The 22889-nt window shown below is 38.3% G+C and overlaps 1 protein-coding gene across 1 annotated transcript in view; it reads left to right on the plus strand.

Moving 5' to 3' along the window:
* The window catches only part of LOC139710745 (Golgi-associated PDZ and coiled-coil motif-containing protein-like), a 64910-nt gene that overhangs the window by 34340 nt on the left and 7681 nt on the right, over positions 1 to 22889 (plus strand). The window contains exons 4-5 of the mRNA XM_071622662.1: positions 21069 to 21234; positions 22338 to 22427. Coding sequence (XP_071478763.1) covers positions 21069 to 21234; positions 22338 to 22427 — 256 coding nt within the window. The remainder of the gene's footprint in view (positions 1 to 21068; positions 21235 to 22337; positions 22428 to 22889) is intronic.

Genomic DNA, 22889 nt, shown 5'->3' on the forward strand with positions numbered 1-22889 from the left:
CCAGAATAGGAATCAAATGAAGTACTGCTTTTCGGGCATTACTTTATATTTCCCTGGTTATTGCCTTAAGGGGTCTCAACTTTATGCGAGGAGCTTGCTCCGAGGGTCCTAGCATGGAGTTGAGATCCCGAGGGACAATAATATCAATAATGACCCGTATGAACACAGTCTATCTGTTTAATATATACAAAATACCAAACAAAATTAAATGACATTCTACTTGGTCAATCGCAATCACACTAATCAGTTCACTCATCATGATCAGGCGCTGCCATAGATGTTTGCACAGCGATCGCATTTGACAATACAATGGCCACATCTCGCACTGTGGAAGCAGCTCAAGCATTTAGTTCTGTGTTTCGTGTACCGAATAGAACTAAATTAAATTGCACTTACCAATTGCATTTATAATGTTATGTTGCAAATCAGTGATTTCAGCTGCTGCTATGCTGCGATAGAATCCTGATTAGAATTCATTCACTACATACTTCATAAATTATCATAAATATCATAAATAAGTATCATAAATTATGACAAAAATTGGGCAAAAAAATTGTTGGCCACGCTCTGGAGGTGGTCTCGGCGGCGGCCGACCCACGGCCGAGCCACAGCCGAGCCCGGCCTTTTCTCAGTGTAAATGCAAACTGGGCCAAATGCGGTACCAAATTTAGTCTGGCTTCCAGACCCTCTGTCCGTACTATTTCGCTATTCAGGATATTCACGCCCTCAACGTCGAAAACTAGTATAGTTTAAGGTGGTTTTGTCCTGCAAAGGATTTTTCCTTCGGCAAAGGCGGCAACGAAGCGGAGTCCAGTTGGCAAAGGGTCTGGAAATTAGACTATACCAAATTGCGTTTGTTTACAAGCAGAGCGCCACTATGACAAAATATTGCAAGGTTTGAATCAAAAGCCCGGGTTGAGCCCGGCAGTGTAAACGGACAAAATTGCGGGGCTCGGCCACGGCTCAGCCGCGGCTTGGCCCAGCCCCGCACTGTAAACGGGGTCTTTTTTCCTCACACACCATCGCAATTCAGGGGTTCAGAATTGATGTGCTGATCAGCCATTTCTACCACAAACTTATTCTTGCACCTGCTGAGCTGTCATGGTAATTTTCTCCTCCCCCTTCTATAAGTGTCAAGTTTCTGACACTAAACAGTGAATAAAGACACAATTGGCAACAACTCAAATCCTTATTATCTTTACTCAGCTGCAGGGTAGCTGAGGCTGTATGGAAAGTCAAAGGTCATGCATAGTGCATTTGTAGGTAGTATGCAGATCCAGTTGTGACTATGTCCTTGCCAAGTAAACTATGACCGAATGCTGGACTTGTGTCGTATTATGCGCAGTATGTATGCAGATGTAACATTTGAAATTCAAAAGGTTTGACTTTTTTTTTTCTTTGAGCTACTCAGGTTTAATAACCTTTGGATTTCATTTCTGCTGAAATTGCATTAATTGTGTGGGTGTTATTATCCTAGCTCTGCCTTGGTCTTTTATAATTTTGTGTGAAATGATGGTACATGTGAACAAAATCTTTAAAGGACAAGTTCACCTTCATAAACATAAGGATTGAGAAAATGCAACAATATTAGTAGAGCACATCAGTGAAAGTTTGAGGAAAATTGGACAATTGATGCAAAAGTTATGAATTTTTTTAAATTTTTGTGTTGGAACCGCTGGATGAGGAGACTACTACAGCTTGTGAGTCATATGCGTACAACAGTATAAAGAAAATGTAAAAGAAAATTCAACTTATTTTCACTTTTTTTGCATAATAAAAGAGCACTTGACTTGCCTCTTTCTAAAGGCAGGGGGAATAATATTACCCATAACATTTGTTGGTAACGAGGCAGGGGAATGTGTACTTTTTTCAAAAGATGGAATTTTGCGAAATTCTCTTTATATTTTCCATATATTGTTGTACGCATGTGACATCTAAGTTATTCATACACTGCAGTAGTCTTCTCATCCAGCGGGTACTGCACAAAAACTTCAAAAATTCATAACTTTTGAACGGATTGTCTGATTTTCCTCAAAATTTCAATGATGTGTTCTACTAATATTGCTACATTCTCTCAATCCTTATGTTTATGAAGGTGAACTTGTCCTTTAAGTACATCCATAGTGCAGTAGATATAATGTACATTTACTATGTGTCATCAAGAGACTTCATGCCAATTTTATTTATTGATTCAATTTTGTTTTAAAAAAGTAAACATGGTAGACATATTTAGATCCCAGGGGTCTGCTTTCTGAGTGAGCCTTGTTACAAATATCCAATATTTCAAATACTACAAGGTAAAATCACATACTGTAAAACTAAAAAGTTTCACTCGCATGAAATTTTGCAATGAGCCAAGATTCGTGAAATGAAAAAAAAAAGCAAGCAAAAGTTGCTGTATACACTTACGTGCATTGAATGCCTGTGGCAATTCTCAAAAAGTTCTTTTTTTTTTCCTTTCAAAGGTTCAGCCTGTGAAAGGGCATTTTGAGAACATGCATTCTCAATGATGTCAGTTAAATTCATGAGTTCTTTGTCAACAATCAGTTAGCTTCTGAGAGGATCTGGTAATTATGTTAATGGGATTTTTGTTTGTCGTGTTTAACATTGAGCTCCCGGGGGAGAAATAAAGTTGATTAAAATCTGAACCAGGAAACTGTGACATGAAAGCTACTAGGATGCTGTTACAGCTTAAAGGACAAGTTCACCTTCATAAACATAAGGATTGAGAGAATGCAACAATATTAGTAGAACACATCAGTGAAAGTTTGAGGAAAATTGGACAATCGATGCAAAAGTTATGAATTTTTTAAATTTTTGTGTTGGAACCGCTGGATGAGGAGACTACTACAGCTTGTGAGTCATATGCGTACAACAGTATAAAGAAAATATAAAAGAAAATTCAACATATTTTCACTTTTTTCGCATAATAAAAGAGCAATTGACTTGCCTCTTTCTAAAGGCAGGGGGAATAATATTACCCATAACATTTATCGGTAATGAGTCAGGGGAATGTGTACTTTTTTCAAAAGACGGAATTTTGTGAAATTCTCTTTATATTTTCCTTATATTGTTGTACGCATGTGACATCTAAGTTATTCATACACTGTAGTAGTCTTCTCATCCAGCGGGTACTGCACAAAAACTTCAAAAATTCATAACTTTTGAACGGATTGTCTGATTTTCCTCAAACTTTCAATGATGTGTTCTACTAATATTGCTACATTCTCTCAATCCTTATGTTTATGAAGGTGAACTTGTCCTTTAAAGGCATAATTTACCATTTGCAGATGAAACAAAAACCCAGCATTAGTGCCTTAAAATAGTTCTAATATGTGAGTTAGGGATAGAAACAACCACTGTAAAATGTTGAAGTGGTAAAATCGATGTTAAGTATTGTGAAATATATACAAAATGTGAACAAAAGTTATAATAAAAATATTTCCAGACTGAGCCGTCTACCGTTATGGTTTATTGAGAAAAAGACAGATATCTCCTTATATTTTAGGCTTTATTGCAAAAATGTTATATGATAGGATGTTTTGTGATACAACAGACGTACACATATGCATTAAATGTCATATCTTGAAAATTGTTTAAATCTCTGTTCCCAAAGGTAAATAGGACCTTTAACCGGAGTACCGTGCTTGTAATCAGCATCTACCTGCAATCAGTCACTTGTGGAAGAAAAACTACCCCCCCCCCCACTCATATTAAAACAAACTTTGAATGTTGTATCCACACGAGGCAAGAAAGCAACATTTATCAGCTTGTGAAGCACAATATATCCTCAATTTGGTAAATTTAGACTGTAACTGCTAAATGACTTGACTATGTAGTAGAGTTCCCTAACTTGCAATGAAAAGTGCAAAGTGAAGTATTAATGGAAACAATCTGCAGTTTCTTTATAGGACTTCCTTCATGTTGATGTGACGAAAATAATGAAGTCAGCTATATATGGCTAATCCCTACGTTGCACATATTTTTTGCTCATGAAATCACATCTATTCCTATAATAGTGTGGAAATATTCCTGCATGGCATGAAAGAAATGAAATTTCTCTTATTCCCCAAGGGGCCTACAAATTATTATGGATGCAATACACATATCCAGGAAAAGAAGATGAATGTTATTTGATAATAAAGTTCTGGTTGGAAATTGAATCCTCACAAGCAATGAGGACTAATAATGAAATTAGAGTAAAAAACACAGATCATAACAGATGCTTGATGAGGACATAACACCATTGTACTGATACTGGCATTGTGAGATTACCCTAGACATGTGCAGACTAATGCATGCACATTTCCATTTGAGATTTTTTGCTTTGATTTGGCGCAAAGTGGTCATGCGGCTTATACGATCACATTCTGATATAATTGAGGTGCAGCTTTCTGCCAGGCATTCCATTATGGGTGCATCACAGAGATTCAATCGGAGCACGTATTACCGCACATCCCACCAATTAGGGCGGTATCGGGTAGACAGGAGATGACAAGCGGTGTACTCGCTGGATACTAAATGGTCTCAATTATAGCAAACACTGTCGAGGCTCTTCACCCAGTATCCCTGTGTAACTGCATCGTTTTGAATTGCAGATAAATGGGAAAGATAAACATTTCATTCCATCTCACCCCTCATTCACATCTTCCCAATCATCGGCCCTGTTTCCCTGGACCACAAAATTGAGTCAATAGCAGGCAAGCTCACGTCTCTCTCTGAATTGGACTCTGTCTCCGTCCACCCCCCCTTACCCCGGCGATCTGAGAGCATCAAATTGTTATTAATATCATAGCTGTGAAAAGAGCTGATTACCGCCCCTGGAGCTGGAGGCATGAGATCTGTTTGCCCTCTCCTACATCCACGGGAGCCTCCATAAATTGGTAGGGGGAAATCCAATTTCATCCCTGCTGGAAATGAATGACAAAAGAGAGATTTGATGAGTTGGTGCGATGTTCCCTCTCGTAATCAGCAGCCGGGTTTACAGAAAAATAACCAGCATGGCACAGGTGAGAGGAAGAGAGAGAGGATGAGATGCAGACAGTGGCAAAAGAAGATGACTAGACGGAAACAAGGACTGGGGGAAAGGTCAGATGAGAAGGGAAGAGAGAAAGACTGACGGACAAGAGAGAAATGACCATAGAAACATGGAGAATCAGGAAAGGGATAGAGAAGAAAAAGAAGGAAAGAAAGCAGGCAGTGAGAAAAAAAGGGGATGGCTGGAAAGGCAAAATATCGAAAGAGATGGAATAATACAGAGAGAAAAATTAAAGAGAATACTAATAGAATTGATGGTGACAGTTAAAGCAGACTCAATTCTTTAGAGGAGAAAGAGAAGAAGAGAAGATTAAATATGAAAAGGGGGAACAAACAGAAAAACTGTTAAAGAAGAGTTTAAAGAGATATAAAGAAATGAAGAATATGGAAGAGCAGAGAAAGAAAGAGGCTGAGAGGGATTGAAATGGGCAGAGAATGATGACTAGATAGAAGGAAAGAAATAGGAGTACCGGAGAGAGAGAGAGAGAGAGAGAGGGGGGGGGGGGTGGTGGGGGAGGGGGAAGAGGAGAGGTTGGGGGAGGGAGAAATAAAGTTCTAGACATAGATGCATGACAGATCCAGAGCGAGTTAGAATAAAGGGGGAGGAGACAGTCAGACATTGACAGACAGAACCAGACAAACAAGAAGACAAGCACAGACAGAGATGTGATCAGACAGAGTAAGAGTATAAACAGACAGACAGAAACTGAAAAAGAGAAACATTCTGGAGGGCAAGTATAGGCATCTACATAGCACATATATAGAGAATATGTACAGTAGAGGCATACCGTAGGAAAATATAGACAGCTATAGACAAAGATAAAAAGGTAATAGACAGAGAAATAGAGATGGAGAGAGAGGTGGAAAGAAAGATAGTGATATCCTCCCATGTGACTTAATGTCAATATTGGGATGTATATTGAATGTCATTTCATTTCCCGTGCACGGTGTCTTTCATTAGATGTCAATAACTGGGGATAATTTGCTCTGCCTACATCATGCCCATGGAAAGGCGACCATCATTGAACCGACGAGATGGGATAATTCAACAGTGATGGGACGGTGAGAGGCCCCATTGTTGACTCATTAATGACAGAGTGGTTTTCACCCCGCAGTATTGACATGGGAGTGTGTTCATATCTACCATTGATGGTGGGAACATTATGATGTAGATTGCTAGTCATGTGACCACCAAAAAACAAGAACAAACTTTCCCAAAACTTTTAGATATAAAGGGGGATATGCAAAAAACATCCTCACCAGCTTTTCATCAGATCATGTTTTCAGCAGCAGTAAGAGACTTTTAAGTTGTTTTATCAGTATGTGAGTCAATGAGAAATAATCACACATCTTTATGGATAAAGATATCATAATATAGTGTGCCTTTGTGTATACATGTGTTTGATGTTCTGATTATGATTGAGCTGTAAATCTACCCAAATCCTGGATTTAAAAAAAAAGAATGATTAACTGCCCTTCCTACATATCGATAATTGAAAATCACCAAAATGATTTGTTTGGCCTCAGGTGTACACAAAGAAGCTTATCCTTCAAGTGTCTGAATACTGTATATGCCATATCGTCGCTGGGGTGATAAGACCTTGTATCTGCAATTTTTGGTGAAAATGAGTTTTTTGGATTAATGGTCAAATAATGGGTTAAGTGATGTCCTGTCCAAATCCCAACTGTCTTACTCCAAAAATGAAGCCACCACGGCATGTCAAAGGAATGGCTATACCCCATCGCCACAGTGCTTTGGCCGCCATGTTTTTTGGCTCTCCTGAACATTTGACATTTTGTAGATACGAGGTCTTATCGCCCCAGCGATGATATATTTAGGGAGTCTAAATTTTCGCGAATCGGGAATTCCCGACGATTTTGCAAGTGGTTAAATTTGCAATCGTGGAGTACTGAACTGGACGGAGAAATGTATGTGTACGTCACATTCATATCGAGATCAGTCAATTTTTTCGTGTGTCTTTAATTTTGTGAATAACACCTGACTCGCGAAATTCGCGAAAAAAAAATACTGCATGAAATATTTGGCATAAACAGTATACATCTGTACAGCTATTTTTCCACTTGTGTGTGCCCCATAAGATGCCTTTGCATGCATTGAGTGCTGATTGACCAGAAATCCCTATACCACTGTACACGCTGTCCAAAGTCATGGCACAGAAAGGGTTAAAGAACATGATGATAGCAGTGTGGTGGAAGAAGGTCACTGTTACCATGCACTGTCAGTAGCAGCAGTGGCCTTCTGGCGGGGAGGAGATGGCAAGGAGCTGTCTCATTAACCCGTTGAGGACGGACTAATTTTGCTACAACACACAATTCCCATAGACACCTGCCCGAGTATACTCAGGACTCGTCCTCAACGGGTTAATGGAATATTTAGATGCCTCTTGAAGTTCTCTAGAGGAGGATCATTCTTAAGGTGGTGAGTAAAGTAGACCAACACATCATTCACCACACAAGGAGGCATTTTTCAAAGTATTATCAATCATATTTTATAGTTCCCACTACATGGTGCCATCTGGTTTGGTGTATAAATCATGAGGCTGATGACAGTGAATGGAAGCCCTCACTGAATGAGACAGAAGTAGTTTATCAACCAACCTTTAGTGAGCATCTACGAAGCATCTACTCATAAAGGGATGTCTCAGTAAGAAATGTTGTAAATGTACAGTGTGGAGAAATTCCGAGAATTGTCAATAAACCAGCTTTTATTTATTTTTTTTAAAGTAAAAAAAAGAAACAAACAAATCTTTTAGCATTTAGTATATGTCCATTTCCAGATACAAGTATATTAGGAAGAATATTCAATATGGTGCAGTTAGACAGAACAAGAAACTGGAATGTCTTCTTTCCTCTGTTGTTGATTAGACATGTGGCTGCTCTTGGTAAATTCAATAGTTGATAATACAATTCTGGGTCATTTGACCCATTCTAGCTCATTCCTTAAATTTCATTAAAGATAGACTAGTGTGTGAAGATAAATTCCTCTGCCAAGAAAATGAAATCAGAGATAGTTGGTCAGTGAAATAGCATGATAATCACTCTTTGTACCTCTATTAGTCACATGTATTCCATTAATTCAATGTCTCTTGTTATCTAACCCAGTATTCTGATGGTTGCACTACATCTATAAAAAAGGAAGAACATAGTGAAGCATTTTAACTGTTGATGGGCTAACCCTGTTAAAGTCTGGAACGCAGACTAAGTTGCCAAGATGGCATCTGTAGAACAGAGTTGAAAAACCCCAGAGGAGATTCCTATCTTTGTAGTCCGGGCAAAAAAGAAGAAGAAAAAAGTGCATTTAAGGACATAGGTTTGGTAGAAAATCTACCTAACCCAGAAACGGGATCTCAAGAATTAAATAGGACGTAGAACTTTAGGGAGACGGCAACCAAAGAAGACGTTCGCTTCTGTAAACAAAAACTAACCTAGATACTAGTCTGTCTTCAGACCTCCTTGAAGTAGACGCGTCTGAATTTCACATTGCAACACTCTTGTATGGCCACGTGAAAACTCGTAAGGCAAAGATAAACAGTAAGTCTGTTTCTTATGTCTGTTCTACTGGTAAGACTCCAGCTATGAACAATTATTCTTTATTTGCATCAGGGATGTGCTATTAAATTTCAAGCTCTTAGCGTCAGTTGTTTGAATAAAATCAATGTCAAAGCTGGACCTTGAATCAAAGGAAGAGAGTAAAAACAATAATATTGCCGTACAGGAAAATAAATGAGTGAAATGACGTTAAACATTGACTACTCAAGAATGTATCTCAGCTATCTGTGGGTCACACACAAACTAAATCTAGTTTTTTCACACAAATAGTACTTTGCTGTTGGTCATTAGAATATCCAAATGAGTTCAGATTCGTAAGGGATAGAGTGACATATAGTGTGATAAATGTGGATATGCCCGTAATGTGCTTGAGGTACGAAGTTTTTTCAGTGGATCTAACATTAAAGGTATTGTTTACCATTGGGAGTAGTGATTTAAAAAATGTTCGGGATATCACATTGATGCATATGCGAATTGAAAAGGTGTTTTATTCATTAATATCTATCGCAGCCCGGAGGCTGAATTACAGACATTGTTAACAAAGGGCCATGAATGCATTAAAAATACTCACAAGATACAGCGTAGTAATGAAAAAAAGAATGCATAGAACAACAAATCTAGTCTGTGTAGGTCAGTTGTATCACAAAACATCCTACCATTTAGAAATTTTGCCATAAAGTGTAAAATATAAGGAGATATCACAATTTTCTCAATAAACCATAACTGTAGACAGTTTAATCTAGAAACATTTTTATTATAACTATTGTTCACATTTTGTATATTAAACAATACGTAAACATTGATTACACTGATTCAAGTTTTTACATTGGTTGTTTCTATCCCTGACTCACATTTTAGAACTATTTTGAAGCACTTAAGCTGGGTTTTTGTTTCATCTGCAAATGGTAAATATTGCCTTTAATGTGAATTAAACCCCCAAACATACTGTGAGCAAGATATTTTTGTGGCATGAAATATGTGTGAATTGGAGCAGACGGCCCTGTTTGAGGCATGAAATTTTCACAAATTGCAACTGGCATTCAATACATATATTGTAGACAAGAACTTTTGCGTGCGTTTTAATTTCGCAAATTGGCAATTTGACTCTTGCAAAATTGACGAAATCAAAATGCATGCGTGCAAACATTTCTGGTCTTACAGTCATGTGGATTCATTGAGCATGGGGAAGATCTGTAGCTGAGATGCAACAAAGCCATGATATCTGTTGAAGAAAAAAAATGGAACTGTGCTACTGTAGGGACGTGTTCTAGATTAAAATCTTCGCTCTTGCAGGGGAGACAGGGGCCACATTCCCCCTCCCTTCCCCACTCCTTCAATTCTGACTGTAGATTTCTTGCAAAACTTTGCCTCCTTGCACAGTATTTCTGTAGTATGACACATAGAACACTAATTAGTGGGCCTTAAAGCCTAATACTAAATTTGTGATGTACGGTAGATATTCATTTGCACATTTTTCTATTAAATACACACCTTGATATTGAAGAGAATGTGCACTAATTTCTTTACCCATACGTATTTGAAATATTTCTTACCTGATACACAAGACCACTGTGTGTGTACAGATGTATGATGTGCAGGCTATGTATGGCATTTCAGTTTGCAGATGACGCAAGTATACATGACTCTTTAATGTACTGTTTTCATGCATGTAATAAGCCATGACACTCTGATAAGGAGTGGATGTGATTACAATGAATGAGATAATGCTGAGAGCTGAAATTTATCATTTCATCTGACAAATTCAGCCTGGACAATGTGAATCATAAATGAATGTATTCAGAGGATGGAATACATTTGCGCAAACAAGGCAAGCAGCATTATCTACCATACACACAGTAGTGAGCACACCACAGATACACGTACTGATGACGATAGACAGATAATTCTAGAGTTTCTCGCTGTATTCCATCTTGCTAGTTGTTCCACTTTGGCACACTGCTGGCAGATCCAGAACAACGTCAGATACAATTCCAAGATTTTAAGTGATCTCAAAAGTACAGATAGAATAACGGTATACGTCTTACGACTGACGCACATTCTAGGTAATCGGCAAATTGGGAGCAGGAGATGTTTTTCTTGCACACTGATTTACCTGCTTCGGTCCAAAATAAATAGACGATAAAGTATAAATGTGGTACGACAGTACGTATGTTGAAATGCGACTCATGGCCTGTGACAATACCGTAATCTGAGAGGAATGCACTGCCATGAGCTGCGATTCTTTCAACGTCAGATACATCTGTACACTAACGACTGATATTCTTCTTGCGTAAAAAGTAAAATGTGGTCCTCAGAGGTGCTCAAAATTCATCTTCCACCATTTGGAATTTGCTAGCAATGTGAATCAAAAGGGTCTACCGAGAAAATTGTCCGGCTGATGCGATTTGCCAGGATAATGAGTTGTTTTGGAGCATTTTGAGATCAAAAGTAAGAAATACAATGTAGTTTCTATTGCAGTACAGGACTTTTATCCCTGAAATGCCTTCCCCAATCAGTAGTAGGTAAGTAAAATGCTACGTGACTATCAATCGTGCCCTAGCAATCTTATTTCCTCACAAGCTGCATGTTGTTATTATTATTATCATTATTATTATTATTATTATTATTATTATTATTATTATTATTATTATCATTGTCATTATTATTATCATTGTTGCCATTATTATTATTGTTATCATTATTGTTATTGTTATTATTATTATTATTATAGTTATTATTATCTATTCAGCCAAATGAAAGTGACAATAAATCAACATAACATACAATCACGTGGAAATGACACAGTTGATCTAACACATACACAGTTGACGTTTAACACTAAGTATGAACAGGGAAGCAATACATTGGCTAGGGCTCACAAATGTAATTATTTTACTGTTGCCCGTAGGCATGTGAGCCCTCATGTAATGCATTCTCATACACATAAGTTATGCAATAGACTTGTAAAAATAAAAATCCACATTAATATCAAAACAGACCAATGATATAAATATCACATTAAAATACGGGAGATGAATAGAAAAATACCCTCAAATTATCCAATCTTCACTTCAAAATCTAACTCAACTTTATATGTCGTAGTGTGAATAACTCTCATGTGGAAGATCGCTGGATACTGCTTTGGCCCGATTTGTAATTTATTGTAAACCCCATGTGAAAACCACAATTGCATATGTTCTGATATTGCAATACTTTAGCTTGTAAACCTTTTTGGCTAATATTTTGCATTTTTGTCATTTCTAACTGAAATTGTACTTGCTATTGCACACATTTCTTATTCATATGTGTCCATTTTAGAGCAAAAATTTGACAGATTCTGCAGGCGTGGAAACTAGTTTTACCTTCAATGCAAAAGAGAAAAGAGAGCCTATGGCTGTTTTAGCACCTTTGAGTGGATATGTTGCGCGTTATGAATGTCTATATTATTATTATTTGATTTTAACTTAGGTATTGCTTGCTTTGCCATTTTGACTCAGAATGAAACTAATTAGCAAGTTTTATTCATTCCATGCATGTGTGAAGATATTTATATTTTTATCATATGATTACTAGTGTAAGGACTAAATGAATTTCTTCTTTGACTGATTTTAAAAACTTGCTTGACAGAGGATTGAGATGAGTTTTTCATGATCTATCAAAGTGGACCAACACTTTTCATTCGGTACATGGTAAATCTTTCTGTATTTAGATGGAAAAAGGTGATTTGGCAGCACACGTAAATTGTAACAATATGACATTTCTTCTCACATGGAATCATCTGGTGCTTTTCATGGAGCTTGTTGACTGGCGGTAGACTTCAGTCATTTCCAATCAAGCTTCAAAGGAAGGAAGAGGAACATTATTTTGATGAAAGAGAGAAAGAACTAAAAGAGCCCCGCACGATCCAGTCTAGATTGGATTGCATTTAATTAGCTTTAGATGAATCCTTAGATTATTCAGAGCATGAAAATCCAGCCTCGATATATCTAGGTTCAACATGCAAATATGAACTAATGAGGGAAATTTCTATTAACCCAGATTGTGGAGGTGTATGAATTCCTTGCCGGTTCCTCCAGAAAACGTGGATGGAAAGGTTATGATGGTCTGTATCCTTCGTGGAAAGTTTCTCGGCAAGAATTGAAGTCTATCCCACTTTCTTATAGTGACATTTTGCTGAATGCCAGAGTGTACACTTCTTCAGTAAGAAGCACACCAGTCCCCAAAGGGCCATAGCAGTTTGTGAGGTTGTTAGGGGTTCGTGTGGTGTGCAGCATAATTTCGAGTACGTTCTGCCTCTGCATGGAGGAGTGTAAGTTTATCACCATTATTTTGCAAACACACCACTATCCTCAAGAACCCCTTTATTGGTGTTGGAAATCTTTTGAAGGAAAATATTTGATTAAAAGGATGGTACAGTATTGGTAGAGATGAGAATTTGGCTTTAAAATTTTTGTGAGATACCAAGAAAACACTTATGAAAATAGTACAGAGCATACCATTTTAAGAGGAATTCAAAGTTTATTTGATGAAATTCAGGTTTGGAATGACTGAAACATCCAAAAACAAAGTAAAACAAAGATTTATTAGAATCGCTCTTTTTTGGATATCGCGACCATTTCAAAACCAATTTTCATCAAATAAACGTTGAATTCCCCATAGAATTACATGCTCTACCATAAGAGGTTTCTCTTTATCTCACCTAAGAAATGTTAGAAACCTGAAATTAGGTCTCAACCAAAACTATACAATCCCTTTAAAGGTAACTGTACTCTCAACTGTCATAGAAAAAATAAATAAATAAACTTGAGGTTTAATAGCTCAATCAGTTGACACCACACACACACAAAATGCTCGTGAAAGAACATTAAAAAACTATAAACTTTTGTCGGTTTTGTGAATGTGTGCAACTGTATTTTTCACTGCATTTTGCTTTCGTGTAGAATTTGAAATTTCATTTTATGTGGTGTGTTATGTCAGATTAATGTTCTATTCTCTTTGTAATGTAGGTTAATACTCAATCTATAATAGACAATAATACTGCAAGAAAAGCTCTATGTATGAGCGATATGGTGTCTTTAATGCATCCAACAACCTCCAAGCTAAATCAATATATGCACACCATTGTATGGAAAGATTGCAGAGTTTGACTTTTAAGCTTCCACTTCAAGTGAAAGCAGACTAGATAGTTGGCCGGGAGTTTACCTGCTCCTCTGTGAATTCAAGCTTCTTACTTTGTTTACGAGTGGACAAAGTCTGGTGTGCATAAACAAACATCTCTGGACAAACAGATTTCGTTCAGGTGGAGACAAAAAAGATTGGCAAGTTGTGGTAGGAGAGATTCTAGTAAAACAGAGTCTTTCATCCATTGTTGGTGGATTTGCAGTTTTACTTGGGATGAAGACCAAAGAAGCCGCCTTCTCTGTCCTCCCCTACCCCCACCCCTCCATCCCAACTCGTGCTACAAAGCACGGCAGGTATTCTGTCTTGAATGGTTTCAGACTTGCTGAAGAACTTATTCATGAACATTTTTAGAAACAATTTCTCGGCTGATTGATTTTTGTTTAGTCTGAAAGCAAACTTGCAGTCTGAATTCTGCAGTCCGTAGGCAAATTGTAGTTGTTGCTTTTTTCCTAATTACCTCCACTGAGGAGGGTGCATTTTTGTTGGCACATTGGTTTGTTTGTCTGTTTGCAAAATAACTCCAATTTAAGTTATAGATGAGTTTGAATGGCTTTTTTTAAAGGAAAAGTGGATAATGACACCAGGAACAGATGAATGAATTTTGGTAGTGATCCGGATCACCTGGATCCAGGAATTTTTTTGATTTTTTTTTGTTTGTAGGATTCTTTCTCATTAGAAAAATAGAACTAACAAATGAGGGAATTTAAGCTGTGCATATTAGAGATGCGCATACTTGCACTGAACATTTGCAATAAGCAGCTATGGTAGAGACACAAAAAAGAATTCTTTATCATTTGGAAATAGGGTCATTTTAATCATACATTTTAATATAGATGAAAATGAGCTGTTTGGCAGAAGTCTGCACTCTCCTAGTGATTTTCAAGTTTGTTTCTGAAATTACATTTGATCAGTCACAGTATGTGTTAGCGGTATTCTCTGATGAGATTTGTTTGATTTGAGTATGTGTGTTTGTTTTTGCAATCTGAATGGTTTGACTTCTAAACCATGATATGGAAGTAGAGATGTAGCGAGGGGAATGTGGTATAACTGTAATTTGACGGCGAGTGAATCAAAGGATGTTTTGTTTTATGAACCCATTAAGGAAGAGCTGAGTTTGCTATAATACCTACTTCCCACAGACACCTGCCCGAGTATGCCCAGGACTAGTCTTCAACGGGTTAATGGGAATTGATGTGAATACTGATCTTTCAAATGGGTTGAGAGATTCCTTACACACTGGTGATGAATGTTGAGAAGACTAATTGAAGGAATATGAAGGAATGCTAAGGAGGCTTCAAATAGCAAAAGTAAATATGATCCTGGAAGCATAAGCCTTGATTATATTCAAATCAAATCTGATTGGAGTATTTCACAAAGTTAAATGATTATATGCAGTTTGGTTATTCTGCACTACAATATCTATATAGTATGTCATCTTTCCACATCATCTTGGCCTGATTTCAGTATCATTGACAGGAAAAATAAAAAATAAAACTTTTTTTAATGATTTTATTTAAATAACTCTGTGCTGGGTTTTTTTCTTCAGTTTTTTTGTTGATTAAAAAGTACATGTTCAGGTTTCTGTAGGAATGTCTTTACTGCAGATGATAGGTAAAGAAAGGTTAGTGAAGCCTTGAAGAGAGACTAGTGAGTGATAACTTTGGCCAAGCCACGATCTGGGGCAGCCCAGCCCAGCAGTGTGACAGCATAAATCAGTAGATGAACCTTAGTGCACTGTCCCAGATAGATGGGTGTGCTTGCATCCTCCAGCTTTGTCTTAGATGTGTAAAGCTATGCCACAAGATGACATGTACATGTATGTAGGAAGTGCAGGAGAGCAATGTTGGGATTCTAGGTTTAAAGGGACTGTACAGTACTGGTTGAGGTGAGGATTCAGGTTTATAACATTTTTGGTGAGATAATGAGAAACCTCTTTTGAAATATGAAAGAGAATGTAATTTTAAAAAGGATTCAACGTTTATTTGATGAAAATTGGCCTTAAAATGGCTGAGATATCCAAAAAAGCGATCCTAATGAAATTGACAGGCCATGACTTTTATTAGGATCTCTTTGCTATTCCTTGTTTCAAAACTGATTTTCATCAAATAAACTTTTGATTCCCCTGACAATTGTATGCTCTTTAACATTTCATAGAGTGGTTTCTAAATATCTCGCAAAACATTACAAGCTGAATCCTCACCTCAACTAGTCCCTAGGGATGTAATTTGTAGTCTTCACAGTAATCATGAAAGCAATAGCTGTTTGGTCAGTAGGCGAGACGGCAACTCAAAATCAGTAGGCGATAGATCTACACTGGTTTGCCCACAAACGAATGTGTCGGTTCTGCCCTATGACAAAGTAGTGTACATTTTTAAAGCCAATGGACAATTTTTGCAGCCTCCATTCTTGTGTGGCATTCTGTCTAAAGCTGCTTTATAAATACATCCAGGGCATTCTTTTTGAGCGAATAAAGCACACACCATGCAGTGATGCATCACTGCGATTCTTTGCTTGTTTTCTTTTTTTCACCGATATGGTTGTCTTCAATCACTCCAAACAACACAAAAGTTGCAAGAAATCCAGTTTGAAGAGTCAGTATGTGAATGTATTACTTGATAAGACATTGTTTAGAGATTGCCTGACATGTGAAAAAACAATAATTTAGTATTTTTCTGCATATTCTAGTCACACATGGTTAAAGCTACAGCTGCTCCTAGTACTCTTAGTATGTCTCAGTTGAAACCTTTTTATCTCTGCAAGACAAGAAGAATTCCCTTGAAGACTGAGCCAAACACGACCACCACTTGCTATAAAGGACAATGCAATTTTCATTCATTTCTGATTCTTTTTTTTTTTTTAATTACTAAATAAACCACTGAGATGACCATAGTGTGGTATAAATTCAGGGCTGCACACTAACCCATTTTTTCTACTGGTTTGACCCGTCTTTCAGACCAGTAGGTACCCAGTTTTCCCATTTTTTACTGGTCCATTCCTGAAAAAGTTACTGGCCCGACAGTGATTTTTCAGGGACGATCGGACCAGTGCCAGTGTGCAGCATTGGTATAATGTACATGAATGTTTTAAGTACTGAAATGGAGCATACAGTACCAGTCCTCAGAATTCCAGAATCCTCTATACCTTAAACAACAAGAACAACAAAATGCAGCTATTCATATCACAAACTTTTAAGTATATCTTCTGTCACGTTACATGAGCTTCTTGAAATGCTAAGATCTTACTATCCTTCTAAAGTGCCTGAAAGCAAATGTACCCTGTAGTTGGAGAATTTCTCCTGTTTACATCTGTCTTAAAGAGAAGGAAAAGGGTACATCTGAAATAACAAATCTTTGTACCATGAAAGCATGGCGTAATGCCGGGAGGTTTCTTTTTTACCCCCTTCTTTCTATATACTCCACCCATGCAGAATCTGGATTCCCAACTAAAGCCTCATTACGATTCCTTCTCGTGGAGGAGGCCTTGTTATTGCAGCCTCCTATTCCTCGTCTCAGTGCTTTCGGGTCATGCAAGGTTAGCTTCCATGCCAAACACAGTTTGGTCGTGGAAATGGGAAGTTTTTCTCTCCACTCCTCTAAAACCGATGCTTTTAGAGCGATGCCCATTACCACACAATATTCTGTCCACATTACAAGTAGGGTTAGGGTGCTCCACTTCAGATTCTAGCTTTACATCTACGGTTTTGTCTTAAATTACGCCATCTGCATAAATTCCCAAGTTCTTCTATCCTTCCCTAGTCACACATTCCCTTTCCAAACAGACCCCAAGCTGTAGACTTCTGACATTCATGAATATTTGAGAATGCCAGCGTAACTTGCTCAGCTTTGTCTACTGTGGGTGTTTGTTCGGCAACAAAACACCACAAAATACGAGCACAGTGCATGACCACTTTCCCAAGAGGACGTCCATTTTCTATTGCATTCAAACAATGATAAAGAAACAATCAATGTTGTTGTTTTTTTCCTGTCAAATCCTTATTTTGCCAGACCCCACATACGATGAAGCATAGTCCTCAATTTTATTATTTTTTATTTTTTATTTTTTTTTTAGCAGAAGGAAAGCCATAGGGGTAAAAATGGTGTTAATGCATTCTCCTCATCTTTAGAGAATGTTCGATCTTGTATCTGTTACACATGAGAAGCAAAGGGCATACACCGTACTTAAGACTCTTATGTCTTGTGTCCTCAGCTAGTGTTACCCTTGCATCTTAGACCCCGTTTACAGTGCGGGGCTGGGCCGAGCCGCGGCCGAGCCGCGGCAAGCCGCACTGCCGAGCCCGGCCTCAATTGCGGGGCCGAGCCCCGCAATTTTTGTCCGTTTACTCTGCCAGGCTTGGCCCGGGCTTTTAATTCAAACCTTTCAATATTTTGTCGTCGTGGCGCTCTGCTTGTAACAAACGCAATTTGGTATAGTCTGGTTTCCAGACCCTTTGCCGAAGGAAAAATCCTTTGCAGGACAAAACCACCTTAAACTATACTAGTTTTCGACGTTGAGGGCGTTAATATCCTAAATAGCAAAGTAGTACGGTCAGAGGGTCTGGAAGCCAGACTAAATTTGGCCGCGCATTTGGCCCAGTTTGCGTTTACACTGAGAAAAGGCCGGGCTCAGCCGCGGCTCGGCCGTGGCCGAGACCACCTCTAGAGCGTGGCCAAATGCGCGGCCAATTTTGGCCCCGCATTTGGCCTTTTACGCGTTTACACTGAAATGAAGGCGGGCTCGGCCGCGGCTGAGCCGCGGCCCAGCCCCACACTGTAAACAGGGTCATAGAAAGATCCTTTTTGTCTTAATAAAGGTCCTGTTTACCTTTGGGAACAGTGATTTTAAAAATGTTCAAGATATCACATTTGATGCATATGTGTAGGTCTGTTGTATCACAAAACATGCTGCCATATAAAATTTTTTGCAATAAAACCTAAAATATAAGGTGATATACATATAAAAATCAGTATTTTTCTCATTAAACCATTAATGTAGACGGTTTCTGGATGTGTACAGTGCAGGACCGTTGTGGTATAGTGTGGTTTAGTCTGGCAACATTTTTATTATAATCGTTGTTCATATTTAGTGTTGATTATACGGATTCAAATTTTTACAGTGGTTGTTTCTATCCCAAACTCACATTTTGGAACTATTTTAAAGCACTAATGCTGGGTTTTTGTTTCATCTGCAAATGGTAAATTATGCCTTTAACCCTATCTGTGCCACAAACTTTGGACAGTGTGTACAACACTGGTATTTCTGTGCCAATAGGCCCTCAAATCTTGCAAAGGGCACTCAAATTTGACAAAAAGCTATTTTAAATCAAATACCAATAGTTTTGAATGTGAGGATAGAGCCAGCTGTGTCAAGATTATCGTTGACTTTTGTAACTTGGAGCTTACATCTGCTTTTATTTTGTGACATGAAACTTTGGCAAATTGCCTCTGGCATCACGACATTGTGTAGACAAAACCTTTTACGTGCCTTTCGCTTTTTGAGAATCTTAGCTCCTTGCGAAATTGGTGAAAGTTATATGCATGCTGAAATTGTGTGTTTGACAGAATTACAGATAGAGAATTCGCAATGCTCTTCCTCAGAGTCTGAAGCTAAAACAGATCAAAGACCCTGGCTGTAGCCTGGGGAAGGAAGAGAAAGGGGGAGGGGAGATGAGATTATGAAGGAAGAAGATGAACATTCTGCATAACTGCCTGATAAGAGGTTTGCTTGGGGATGCTTGACAGTATGCAAATGATGCACAGGTCCACCACTCTCTAGAACAGATGATGAACAGGTCCACCATTCTATAAAACAGATGATGCACAGGTCCACCATTCTATAAAACAGATGATGCACAGGTCCACCATTCTATAAAACAGATGATGCACAGGTCTTAATGTGAATCGCGTGCATCAGGTGACTACCGGGTATGGAAAATTGTTTAACCCACAATGTGCAACCGAGAGGATTTAGAGTAATTTCCATAGTTGCCACGTGCACACTAGTCCTACTGGAGCTCGAAAGACTGGTACACGTATATTATCTGTTTCATAGAATGGGTGCCAATTTTTTGCCAGATTTTTTTTTTTCAATCATGTGGAAAATCTACTGGATGCCTGCCTAACTGTGCATCAGTAATTACTGGATGCACAGTAAATTTACTGGATGCATGGTTAGCCATGTCTTACTAAGTGTGCGAATGCTTGCTAGGTGTGTGAACAATTCCAAATAGTCCAAAGTCTTGCTATTTGCTAATGTTACTGGATGCATGGCTAGCCATCTCTTGCTTCATGTGTGCAAACTCTTGGTACGTTTGTGGGCTATGACATGTTTACAGAGACTATCGTCAGTGAGCACAAAGATTATTTAATATCAAAGATGTTGCCAGTATGAATTGATGCACGGCGCTCTACCAACAAGATTGCAGAATTTTCTAGACCCGTTCTAAACCTCGCCCCCCCCCCCCCCCCAAAAAAAAAAAAAGAAAAAGGAAGAAGAAAGTGTTGTGGCATCAGAAGAGAATATACAGATACATGTACGTGAAGATTGTAACCAAGTGAGGCTGATACTGGTAGATGAAGATCATTCATGACATTTCACTTTGAAATGAAAGAGGAGCTAGGTTTAGAAGAAATATTCAGATGGTCGGGGATTAGTAGTGAGATTGCAGACTTAGACATATAGGAGAGAGAAAATATAAAAGGCTTTAACCCGTTGAGGACGGTTTGATTTTGCTACAACACGCATTTCCCATGGACACCTGCCCGAGTATACTCGGGACTCGTCCTCGTCCTCGTCCTCGTCCTCGTCCTTACGGGTTAACAGACATTCAAAAACAGCAAGTACTGTACCACACTAAATGCATAGTGTTACACCTTTATTAAACATGCATTTACAAATTAGTTAATTTTGAGAGAAATATACACACAAGCAACAGTTGTCTGCTTGCTCCAAGACTGATGATACTCTTTTTGTGCAATGTTAGGCAAGCCTCAGGCAAACAACAGAATTAATGAGGTATGAGTTTTCTTTAATTTGTCTCCCTCCATACAAATTAGATTTGTAAGCTCATAACTGCTGATCTACATCTTTACATTACTCTACATCTCAGAAAAAGAGGGTGACAAATTGAGCAAAATTCTTACCTCAATGTTCACCCCTCTGCGTAATAATCTCTTTCTTTTAACAGAGTTTGATGTGATGTGGAAAATCTGTTGCCTGCATGTGTATTATATGGTGCTAATATTCTTGTTGTTTGTGTGCTTGTTTTGTCTTCTCATGTGCAGGATACAACAAATTCAGCTCTTGGGTCGTGACCTTCGTGGCCCAGAACATGACAAGCTGTGGAACCAGCTGGAGGCTGAGATCCACCTCCACCGACACAAGACTGTCATCAGGGCTTGTAGAGGGCGCCGGGCATCTCGTAGACGAATGCCACAACCAGAAGGCCACGTGAGTCTTTGTGTTTATTACCCTTCCACTGTTTTTGATGTTTAACGTGGAAATGAACAAAGAAATGTAAACTGTATTAAGTATTATAATCCATTTCCCATTTTGTACAATCTATTGTTCATTGCACTCAACAGTTGTCAAGCCAGTGTGCAATCGCTGTGCGAACCAGTGAACATGAGCTTACTCTATACATCTCACCAAATGATGTTATAAATAAACCTCTTCCACAATGCATTCAAATCACATGCATACATCCACGACAATGGTTTAACCACAACAGCCTAAAAAAACTTGTCAGAGGCTTGCCCAAGGCTTGCCCATTATAGCAAAATTTGACGTACAGTATCTTCCAATGGATTTGCTCAGGAGATGATTACAAATATGTAACATCACATGAGAAAATATTTCTTGATCTGTTTGTCAAGTCTTGATGGAATAAATTTTTGAAAATTACATATCGTTGCTGCGGCGACAAGATCTTGTATCTACAAAATGTCAAATGTTCAGGAGAGCAAAAAAACATGGCAGCCAAAGCACTATCGCAAATGGGATAGCCTTTCCTTTGACATATCGTGGTGGCTTCATATTGGGGGTAAGACAGCTAGGATTTCGACAAGACATCATAAATGATTATCTGACCATTACTCAAAAAAAGTCATTTTCACCAAAATTTGAGATACAAGGTCTTGTCACCCCAGTGACATAATTGTTATGTCATATGATATTCTGGTAGGATATGTCACAAATCAGGCCTTGTAATGCAATTTTGTGAGAGGTTGAATTTGCCAGAGAGAAGCTTGGCAACAAAATAAGAGTACCGGTATTATTCCTGTTCTAGGGAAATGTTTGTAATTTTCTGCATTGCATGTTTAATTTCCTTCAAGGGAGGCAATATTTTCATGAGTTAATTCCACAAAATGTCAGTTAAACATCACAAAATGTATGGCTTGTAGAGTATATGAAGAAACGTGTGGAATACAGAAGGGTGAAGAGTCAGCCACCAGACATATTACTCTGAGCACTCTCTATAAAGAGGATGTTTCTGTGAAAGGTGTGGTTGAATCATGCTATGTGTTTCTCTGTTTGCTGTATGATCCATACAGGAGGCAGCGATTAACAGTAGAGGAGTGGGTGACATCCGAACAGTGACGCTGGTGAAGGAGCCAGAGGAAGGACTAGGCATGTCCATCACGGTGAGGGGCGAGAAACGACTCGTGTCGGCCCGGGGGTGTCTGCCACGCCAAAAATCAAATTAAATGCCATGCTGCGGTGTCACTGCAGTATAAAATGAAGATTTTCAATCATGGTCTTTTGACCCAGAGGACATTTGAAATTTACTCTTGATATGCCATCATTACTTTTTTTTTCTCTCAAAGAAGAGATGGATTACTTCCTGTATCCTTTATGGATAAGATTTGATTGACCTTTCACCTTCAATCTAATTCAAGAAATGGATGGAAAAAAAAAACATGAGAAAAATGTATTTGATATGGACTGTTCAGAATTTTTCCATGAATGCATCGTCAACCTGTGCTACAGATGTTTATAGATGTATCTTGATGAGCTGAGGGCATGCTGGGATTTTACATGTTGCATTTGCCACACCAACCTTGATGTATTAAATCATCTTTTATGAACAGATGGCATTGTGTGCA

This window comes from Diadema antillarum, unplaced genomic scaffold, assembly GCF_040938485.1.
Source record: "Diadema antillarum isolate AM-2024a unplaced genomic scaffold, OU_Dant_1.0 seq00001558_RagTag, whole genome shotgun sequence".
Classification (NCBI taxonomy): domain Eukaryota; kingdom Metazoa; phylum Echinodermata; class Echinoidea; order Diadematoida; family Diadematidae; genus Diadema; species Diadema antillarum.